General features: G+C 38.9%; 1 protein-coding gene across 2 annotated transcripts in view; it reads right to left on the minus strand.

Annotated features, from left to right (window-relative positions):
- crym (crystallin, mu) overlaps positions 1-10,992 on the minus strand; it is a 14,884-nt gene extending 3,892 nt beyond the window's left edge. The window contains exons 1-2 of one of the 2 annotated variants that reach the window (XM_061909091.1): positions 10,589-10,992; positions 1-151 (exon numbers count right to left, since the gene is read on the minus strand). In XM_061909091.1, the coding sequence (XP_061765075.1) occupies positions 1-151; positions 10,589-10,755 (318 nt within the window). In that variant the 5' untranslated portion in view covers positions 10,756-10,992. The remainder of the gene's footprint in view (positions 152-10,588) is intronic. The other variant, XM_061909090.1, reaches the window with a different exon arrangement.
- Positions 10,993-11,346: the final 354 nt, after the last annotated feature.

An 11,346-nucleotide genomic window follows, 5' to 3' on the forward strand; every position in this document is an offset into this window, starting at 1 on the left:
AGCTTTCACGCTTCCAATCTCAGGGTCCAACAGCACCACTGTGGCCTGAACTGTTGGTAATTCGGAGCCTTTCTCCCGGTTGTAGAAACACACAAACTTTGTGCACAGGACTCCATCGTTTTCCATGTAAGAAGGCATCAATCCCAGGTTACTGTTTAAAAGAAAAAATCAAGTCATACAAGTATTTATCTTGTTGGGGATACACATTTTATAATTATAATACCATAATGTATTATTTAACTGTTATTTTTCACTTTGTAGCTATTCCTTGGTGTTCAAGTGAATACTAAAGCGTTTATCCAATCAAATTTCAGGAATTTGTGTTTTAAACTAAATCTTTGTCGTTTCCAATTATTGGTGATTTACAGGGGCGGTTTTAACTTTTCGATTTTTGTAAACCTGTCACGCCACGTTTTGTTAGTTGTCAGTTAATAATAGCGATTTGACAAAGTTTAGCTATAAACGTCAGCTCGCATTAAATGCTCTGTACAGCCTACCGTAACAACATGACTGCAAGTTGTTAATTAATTACCAATGTAAATACCAATATTGTTTTTTTTGGGGGGGGGGGGTTTGGTAACTTTGAGCAAATTGTTATACAAACAGAAAGTTGGCCATTTTTTTTTTAGAAATGTTTTATCAGAAACTATCTTTATTTTAAAGGTCCCCCCACTATGCAAAAATATACTTTTTCATTATGTTTTGACAGCCTGAGAGTCTGTATCTGACCACTGTGACCTCACTGATGAGAATTGAGGCACTCAGATTGTTGCTTATATCAGGTTTTGGCTTTTCATGACATCATGAAGGACACGCCCCTCTATAAATCAGCCCGCCCACCACTTCACATACCAGACATTTTTTAAGAACACGCAGTCAACACATTTTTAGATAAAGCTTGAATATCTGCCAAAAATCTCTCATTCAGCTATGGGAGATGTAAGATTATTATTTTTGTTTTTCTTATTTATGCAAGATTAAATTGTGACTTTAGCGTCAGCGCTGTAGCTCACATCGCAAGACTACTGTTGCTAACGTTTGTGTCCTCTAGTCCCACTAAATTATGGTACATTTTTATACTTGATATATGGCATCTCGTAAGTTTAAGTCTACATATGTAAAAATAGCGCTTTAATGGAGCCACAATATATATTTACAGGGCTACCAAGTTTCAGAAAATGACAAGAGTGTATGAAGCATTGTAAAAATGTTAGCCTTTTTTAACATCGATTTTGCCTGTGTTAACGTCGATTTATATTAATAAGACTATGATGTCTTCATCACCAGCTGCTCTCCCTGCAATGTAGCCACTGTTTGATTGAATACTGTTTTACAGTGGTTCTCAAAGTGCATTCCAAGGACTCTGTGTGTTCCTTTTAAGGTTGTCTAAATTGACCCTGAAAAGGACTGTAACTCTGACAGTCTTGGGTCCCTGTGGTTGCATTTGCACACTATTAGAATCAAGGACATACTTTGAAATAAAACAATTTGAGAAACACTGCTTTAGGTGGGGTCTAAATTTATATTTACAAGTCTGTAACTGACACGCGCAGACACACACATTCTTGTATTTGTAACCTTCTTGAGACCTCTGAAAAAATGCCTACCTCTTTAGGACCACCCTAATGTTGATAGATTTCCCCAACAGCGGTGCAAATGGGATCTGTATTTTTTGTTTTTTTGTAATGTGCTTAAGGCCGATGACAAAGGAGTCACGGACCACAGATGGCCCCGGTGCCGCACTTTGGGCAACCCAGCTGTAGAAGCCAACTGTTAATGGCCATTATAGTCTTAGTACCGTAGTGTATTTGTTCATACTATGGTCACTTATTGGACACGGGTTGTCTTACGTCAGCACCGGAAGTCGTAAAATCAGCTGTTCACCTGGCGGGTTTTTGGGGGATGATTAGGGAAGTCCTTCTTTAGCTGCCTTTTTGTTTGATCATATATTACTGTCTTATCACATGTCAATGTTTACTTTTGTATGCACATTAAATCTACAACAAAACCTGACTTTGGAGCAATGTTCACAGACTAGTATTTGGCTCTCTATTAAATGCAATGGTTTTCCGTATCTGGACCATGATTTCGGTCCTAACTTGTTCACTGGTCCTCATATGGAAGGTACTTTTCCTTGTTGATGTCTCAAGAAGGGTAGAAACTGACTACAATGCAAACAAGCCTTTTGGCTTTTTGTGCCATCCATTTGCCTTTTTAAAGCATTACTTGGCTTAAGACCCGACCTCGGATAAGCGGAAGAAGATGGATGGATGAATGGAATTCTTTAAGATGTCAATAAACTTCTCAATCAATTTATCAAAAATGCAAGCACACACACACAAACATTGAGACTAACGTAAGAGTCAAGTGGGATCTGGCCAAGACAACAGGCAAATACATGTTACACAACTTTGCAACACATACAGGACAATGATAGACTTATAGCAGCTGCAAAATATTAACTAGGAAACTCAAGGAGAAACCATGAATCAATAGTAAACAAAATTGGGTAGTTAACTTCTTTTAGCAAGCAGGAGTATTGTGAATGGGATTTAAATGTCGGCGCTGTTGTGTGTGAAAGATGGTTTGAGGCCAAGTCCTGTCTTATTCTTCTTTCAAACTTGGTTGGCAAGCAACCTTTTGATGTGCATTACTGCCACCTTTTGTGATGGTGTATGAACGGAGATGGTACCCTACTCTAAATTATTTTATTCAACCCTGTCAGGTGTACCCCGCCTTCCGCTCGAGTGCAGCTGGAATAGGCTCCAGCAACCCCCGGGACACCGATGGGAACAAACAGTTGAAAATGTATGGATGTTTAAAAAAAATGTATTGCTTTATACTAGGGCTGCGATTTTGGGTGTCCCACGATTCAATTCAATATCGATTCTTGGGGTCGCGATTCGATTGTCGATTTTTTCGATTCGATGCGATTCTCGATTCAAAAACGATTCTGTATTCATTCAATACATAGGATTTCAGCAGGATCTACCCCAGTCTGCTCACATGCTAGCAGAGTAGTAGATTTTAGTAAAAAAAAGCTTTTATAATTGTAAAGGACAATGTTTTATCAACTGATTGCAATAATGTAAATTTGTTTTAACTATTAAACAAACCAAAAATATGACTTATTTTATCTTTGTGAAAACATTGGACACAGTGTGTTGTCAAGCTTATGAGATGCGATGCAAGTGTAAGCCACTGTGACACTATTGTTCTTTTATTATTTTTATAAATGTCTAATGATAATGTAAATGAGGGATTTTTAATCACTGCTATGCTGAAATTATAACTAATATTGATACTGTTGTTCATAATATTCATTTTTGTTTCACTACTTTTGCGGTATAAAATGGATGGATGGATGGATGTTTTGTTCTGTGTCGTGTTTGTGTCTCCTCAATTGCTCTGTTTATTGCAGTTCTGAGTGTTGCTGGGTCAGGTTTGGTTTTGGAATTGGATTGTATTGTTATGGTATTGATGTGTATTGTTTTGTTGGATTGATAAAAAAAAAAAAAATGTTTTTTTAAATGAGAATCGTTTCTGAATCGCACAACGTGAGAATCGCGATTCGTATTCGAATCGATTTTTTCCCACAGTCCTACTTTATACCCTTCGTGTTCTGAATGCAATTGTAAAATATCCTCCACTGCTAACTAACCTCCTTTACTAACGTATTTTTCATTATCTCCCTATCACTATCGTATTTCCTCCACTGTATTAATACATTTTAATTTTCCTAACAATAATCACACAGTCCTGTGTTATGTTTCATATTATTTCAGTGAACTATTGAGATATTTATGTCCTAACCTCATTCTTGTAATGATATATTAATCTTTTCTATTTATATTCCCTCCTCTTATTACTCCTCTGGAATTTGTAACATTTCTACCCTTTCTTTCTTTATTCCAACTGTCATGCCATTTTTTGTTGACTTTTTCCCTAACTCTACTTTTCACTTCTGCATTAGTGTGATTAATTTCCATGTTTATTTTACTTTCAGTTGTTTGCTTTCTTTAAATACCCATCAGCTAGTTTGTTCCCATCAACTCTGACTTGAGCAGGTACTCAGAAAAATGTTACATTTTTAGCTTCATATTATTTTAAGATTTTCAGAACTATTTCAAATATTAAATCCTGTCTTGTCTTTGAAGCTATATTTTTTTATGCTGACGGTGATTTTACTTGCTTTATTTTCCTCTATCCAATTAACTGCCAAGTAAATTGCTATTAATTCCCCTGAAAACAACAATAACTTCCCACAAATTATTTTATGTTATTTAAAACCATGTTTTTGTGGAATGACTGCTGAGGCGCCTACTGTTTTTTTAAGTTTTAGATGCAGCTGTGTATATTTTGACATATTCTTAATATTTTTACTCAATACATTTTTCAATCTAATAATGATTTAAATGTATAATCTTTAACAGTTGCATATTTACATCTGCGATGTCGTGTATATATATCATCAATTTGATCTATTTGACATGTATCTCCAATTATCCATCCAAAACTCAATCTTTTTTCCCCCAGCAATTTAGTAGTACTTAATCCCCTTCTCAATCCAGTCACAAATCAGATAATGCCTTACCGCCAAAATATTCCAGTTGATACACTCCTGGATCATTGCAATTACACTGTCATCTCCGCATTATCAAAGAGCTAAAATTCAGGCAAGACCCGCCTTATGGTGCTTCTGCTTGGTTTTAAATTGAGTGGTGACTTATGTATTTGGTTAAAGGTGCCATATGTAATAATTTCATGTCAAGTCATCATTAAATGGCCCTGATATGTCAAAAGGCATTAATGAATCATGTTCTTTTCGAATACCTTTATAACTGTTAAAGGTAGTTCACCCGGGATATGCTCATTTCAAAATTAGATTTTCAGCCCCAAAATATTGTTATTGTTTTCATTTCGATGAAACTATCGTGTGTCACATCCAGGTTGCCAGTTACACACCACCATCTTCGTCTGGCCATTGCCACTGGTAAAGTTACTAAACATGTCAGAGCTTAGTAACTCTAAAAGGCGTCAATGATTCTCAACTTATTCATGACAAAGCCAGGAACAAAACGAGGATTTGTATCAGAGGTGCCTTTGAAAGATGGAGATGATTGAGGACGGAGAAGATTTTTTCATCTGACGCCAAACTTGCTAATTTCCTCCTTGATAGGTAAGTCAGGCATTTACGTTTTTTTTTTATTACTTGTAATACATGGAAATGGACATTTTGTATGTAAACTATATTGTCCAATACACTCTATGATCTTGTCCAACAAAACTAGTATGTTTGTGCAACTAATGCTTAGCATGCTAACCCAGTCAATGACACATCGACATATAGGCTAACAGGGGAAATATATTCCCGCTAGACTGCATGTCGATGTGTCATCCAACTGGCAGGGCAAAGTATATTTTCGACAAATAAAACCTATGTGGATATGGGTAGTGTCAGTGCCTATTTCGTTCTCAATTTGCAGGTGTGCTTAGGAAATGGGTACCAACATTAGCACGGCTTTGCTTGCGCTTTCTGGTTCCGTATTCAGTACTCTCTATGGAGAACTTACAACCACTTACTACTCTAGGGTACTATCTCTCTACGGAGAACTTAGTACTACGGCGTGGCGCGGTTGGGAGAGTGGCCGTGCCAGCAACATGAGGGTTCGTGGTTCAATCCCCACCTTCTACCAACCTCGTCACATCCGTTGTGTCCTTGAGCAAGACACTTCACCCTTGCTTCTGATAGGTCGCCGTCAGGCCCTTGCATGGCAGCTCCTGCCATCAGTGTGTGAATGTGTGTGTGAATGGGTGAATGTGGAAGTAGTGTCAAAGCTGCCTTGAAGGTAGAAAAGCGCTATACAAGCATATCCAATTTACCTGTTGCTGTTGTGTAGGAGGGCAAAAGAAACTTATCAAAGATCACCTTAAAGCGACTCTCAAGAAGTGTGGGGGGATCCTTCCAACTTGGAGCAACTTGCTAATGACCGAGACATTTTGAGGTCAACTTGTCACCGCGCTGTAGAAGACTTCCAGGCATCCCTGGTACTGTACAAGCCCTTGAGGAACAGCACTGGAGGCTTAACAAGCGCATAAAGATCCTCTTTCTCCAAGCGAGGACACACGTGGGAGAAGGTGTGCCTCAGACTGTGGACTTAGCAGTCATCAAAGTAGTCAGTGCGGCCATCAGACCTGATCTGTCACTTGTCACTCATCTATTCACAACCCCGGCAACTAATCATCATTATGGGAGGCAAGACGCTCACCAAAACTAGCTCAGTATTATTGCCTATATGGTTCTCAAACTTTTTTCACCAAGTACCACTTCTGAAAAACTTGTCTCTACATCTGCAAGTACCGCTATAGTGACCCACATTATGTTACAGACAGTTTGAACAGTAACACTGTGTTTGAATGTAGGCAAATAAAACACTGTACTTAAATATTGAATCAAATAAAATGAAGAACACATACAAGTTAAATATCAAAATACAGTTTTAGGATTTAATGAAGATTTAATAAAAATGTACTTCAAAGGTAAATAAAACTGTGCTGTACTTAAATGTAGTTGGGGGAAAAAATCCAAACAGGCTAAGCATAGCGGCAGTTTTTGACGTTTCCTAACTTCAATCAATCAATCAATGTTTATTTATATAGCCCTAAATCACAAATGTCTCAAAGGACTGTACAAACCACTACGACTACGACATCCTCGGAAGAACCCACACAACTTCAGTGACGGATGTTGTGGTTTCCCATGGCCTCGGAGGCATCATTTTTACGTGCAACTTTCTCCGCCAATGTTCGTCTTTGTTTACGTGAGTTTGGCGTGTTGATTGGCAGGGAGGCTGGGAAAAGGAGGACGTAAGCGGAGAATGTGTGTTGAGTGACAAGATTCAGACTTGTTTGTGTCTGTGGCCTACAGTAGTCGGCTTGTAACGACTTCCATGATCAACTTTTGATAACAGCTCAAGTCACGTCGTTACAAGATTGAATTAAGTGATTCTTGGCGTACCACTAGATGGAGCCCATGTACTACTAGCGGTTCGCGGAGTAACTACTCACTATTAACCAGTGTTGGTAATAAGGCCTTAGAGCATGGGTGTCAAACTCTGGCCCGCCGTGTAATTTAATTTGGCCCAGGAGGCAATATCAATTTAGCATTAGAGCTGGCCCGCTGGTGTTATACAGCGTCGGTGCCGCTGTAACACCGCATTCACCGCTAATACTCATACTTGCCAACCCTCCTAATTTTCCCGGTAGACTCCCGAAGTTCAGTGCCCCTCCCGAAAATCTCCCGGGGCAACAATTCTCCCGAATTTCTACCGATTCACACCTGGACAACTATATTGGGGGCGTGCATTTAAGGCACTGTCTTTAGCGTTTTCTACAACCTGTCGTCACGTCCGCTTTTCCTCCATACTAACAGCGTGTCACATAATATTTGTGGCTTTTACACACACACACACACACACACACACACACGCACAATGTATGCAAGGCATACTTGGTCAACAGCCATACAGGTCACACTGAGGGTGGCCGTATAAACAACTTTAGCACTGTTACAAATATGCGCCACACTGTTTGTATTTTTTAATTATTATTGTTAATTTAAACTGGATTTTGCATGACACTAAAGTTATATAAGCCTTGCTTGTTCAATATTTAATGCAAAACTTGTTAGAGTCCCTTTTAAAAGGTTAATTTGTTCAACCTTGGCCGTTTAAAATTTTGGCCCACTCTGTATTTGAGTTTGACACCCCTGCCTTAGAGTATAACGGCGTTATTAACCACACATCAGCTGCCTGGAAAGAGAGAAGGAGCGGGGAGGATGACGCCGTTGTGAAAGCGTTGATGATGATTTGCTGGGTGGGTGGATCATGCCCTGCTTATGCTCTCTTACTGCATGCTGTGATTGACACAAAATAAGCACACGATAATTGCAACGCGTCGGAGCCAGGGAGATTCAAAGGTAGCATTTTCAAACTGCAAGTACCAGCACTACTTTTTGCTTATTGAAATTAAAGGAAAGAATGTTTGGGTAACTTGCACGCTATATCCAGGAAAAACGCGTTAATTCACGCCTGCCTCAAACAACTTGAAAGGCACCTCACATCAACACATGCCGACATGACACTTGTTGCTGCTGCTCATCCAACCCAGTGCTCAAATGCAGCCAAGTTTTTTTTTTACCAGATTCATCCCATTTTGGAATTTGGATTAATCATTAATTATGATTACTCACTTGCAAAATTAAAATTAGCTTAAGAAAACACCCTAATATTTGTACACAAATGCAATTTTATCGTCAGCATGTCATGCAGAAATGTTACATTTTTTTTACTTAAATGCATGTCAAAACTTCCTGACAGTTATTTTATTTTTTTATTTTGTGTACAGGTGCGGAGAATTGCACTACTTAAAGGCCAAATGTTCCTTTGTGTCTTTATGCCTACCGTATTGGGTTGTATTTTTTCAATATAAACATATTTGACATCAAAGATGTTATCGAACGTAAAAGTGTATGAAATATCAAAATGAAAAATAATGTCACAATTACTTTTCTGAGCAACTAATTACTCTTACAGTGAGGAAACTGAGTTACTAACTCAATTATTTTTTTAGGGTGAAGTAATTTGTAACTGTAACTAATTACAAAACCCAAAAACCAATTGGCACGTAGTGTAAATCAATGTTTTTCAACCTTTTTTGAGCCTAGGTACATTTTTTGCATTGAAAAAATGCGGAGGCACATCGCCAGCAGAAATCATTCAAAAAACGAAACTCTGTTGACAGTAAAAAGTCGTTGTCGGGTATAAATTTAAACCAAATCCAAGCATGCAATACTATAGCTCTTGTCTCAAAGTAGGTGTACTGTCACCACCTGTCACATCACACCCTGACTTATTTGGACTTTTTTGCTGTTTTCCTGTGTGTAGTGTTTTAGTTCTTGTCTTGCGCTCATATTTTGGTGGATTTTTCTCTTATTTTGGTATTTTCCTGTAGCAGTTTCATGTCTTCCTTTGAGCGATAATTCACGCATATATTTTGTTTTACAAATCAAGACAATTTCAGTTGTTTTTATCCTTCTTTGTGGGGGCATTGTTGATTGTAATGTCATGTTCGGATGTACATCGCCTTTGCTCCACAGTAAGTCTTTGCTGTCGTCCAGCATAATGTTTTTGTTTACTTTGTAGCCAGTTCATTTGTAGTTTCGTTCTGCATAACCTTCCCTAAGCTTCAATGATTTTTCCAAGGAGCCTTCACCTTTTGTTTATTTTTGGTTTAAGCATTAGACACCTTTTTACCTGCACACTGCCTCCCGCTGTTTCCCACATTTACAAAGCAATTAGCTACCGGCTGCCAACTACTGATATGGAAGAGTATTACATGGTTACCCGGCCGAGCCCTAGACAGTACCGACACTCAACAACAACACATCATTTGCAGACTATAATTACTCGTTTGCAAAAAAATAGTTTTAACACAAATAGGTGAAATTAGCTCGTCTCCCACGGCACACCAGACTGTATCTCACGGCACACTCGTGTGCCGCGGCACAGTAGTTGAAAAACACTGGTGTAAATTATAAATAAAAATATAATAGGGATTTGCTAATCTTTTTCAACATATATTCAATTGAATAGACTGCAACGCCGAGATACTTAACATTCCAACTGGAAAACTTAGTTAATTTTTGCAAATATTATTAGCTCATTTGGAATTTGATGACTGCAACATGTTTCAAAAAATCTGGCACAAGTGACAAAAAAGACTGAGAAAGTCGAGGAATGATCATCAAACACTTATTTGGAATGATCCCACAGGTGAACAGGCCAATTGGGTGCTGAAAAGCTGAAGGATACATACAGATTTTGGAGCAACATATGTTGCCATCCAAGCAACGTTATCATGGATGCCCCTGCTTATTTCAGCAAGACAATGCCAAACCATGTGTTACAATAGCATGGTTTTTGTAGTAAAAGAGTGCGAATACTAGACTGGCCTTAGTCCAGACCTGTTTCCCATTGAAAATGTGTGGCGCATTATGAAGCCTAAAATACGACAACAGAGACCCCGGACTGTTGATCAACTTAAGCTGTACATCAAGCAAGAATGGGAAATAATTCCACCTGAAAAGCTTCAAAAATTGGTCTCCTCAGTTCCCAAACGTTTACTGAGTGTTGTTAAAAAGAAAGGCCACGTACAGGGGTATAAATGCCCCTGTGCCAACTTTTTTGCAGCCTGTTGCTGACATTATATTCCAAGTTAATGATTTGCAGGGAAAAAAAAAAATCCTCAGTTCGAACATTACATATCTTGTCTTTGCAGTCGATTCAACTGAATATAAGTTGAAAAGGATTTGCAAATCATTGTTTTTGTTTACGATTTACACAACATGCCAACTTCACTGGTTTTGGGTTTTGTATTTTTTCAAGGGAAGATGACCAACATTGCTACTGGCACCATCTCAACAGAATATACATACATTGAACAACACTAGGGTGTATGTATCTGCATTGTCAAATAGAGTTCTATACTATACTGTTGGTGTTTTTAGCTCACACGATCATCAGCCTACCCGTTAAATTTTTGCAGAGGCAGAGTGGTCCTCACAGGCTGGATTACTTCCGCAGGATCTCTTGTGGAAAATTTGGCCAAAGCTTCCTCCAGACGAGGGATCAGATCTCGGTATTGTAACACACGAGCAATCTGATTGTCCATAATGAAAAGTGGTGGCTCTGCCATTGTTGGAGCTTTACTTTTGCATTTGTACTTGCACAGGAATGCTGGCTCTGAGGTCTGAGTGTTGCGTTCAAGACAGAGTGGCAACGTGGCATTTTTTTTTTTCACTATCGTACTAGAAGCCCGACGTTATTGTATTTTGAGGTAAATTAGCGTTTTGAAGTTGCGCACAGTAAAACACTGCTACATCTGGTGTATAGTATATATGCAGATGTACCTTTACAGGACTGTTGAAAAAATTGCCACCAGCAGAACAGCGCCCTCACCTGGCTGTAAAATGGAACTTGCGACAACACAATGATCCTGTTTTCGATCAGCCACGTATTGCTTGTTCTCCTCGTGATTGCGTGGGTTCCCTCTGGGTACTACGCTTTCCTCCCACCGCCAAAAACATGCACCTGGGGATAGGTAGATAGGCAACATTAAATGGTCCCTAGTGTTTGAATGTGAGTGTGAATGTTGTCTATCTGTGTTGACCCTGCGATGAGATAGTGACTTGTCCAGGGTGTACGACACCTTCCTCAAGAATGCAGCTGAGGTAGACTCCAGCAACCCCAAACAGGACAAGCGGTATAACATGGATGGGATGGATAC

Source organism: Nerophis ophidion, linkage group LG08 (genome assembly GCF_033978795.1).
Source record: "Nerophis ophidion isolate RoL-2023_Sa linkage group LG08, RoL_Noph_v1.0, whole genome shotgun sequence".
NCBI classification, from domain to species: domain Eukaryota; kingdom Metazoa; phylum Chordata; class Actinopteri; order Syngnathiformes; family Syngnathidae; genus Nerophis; species Nerophis ophidion.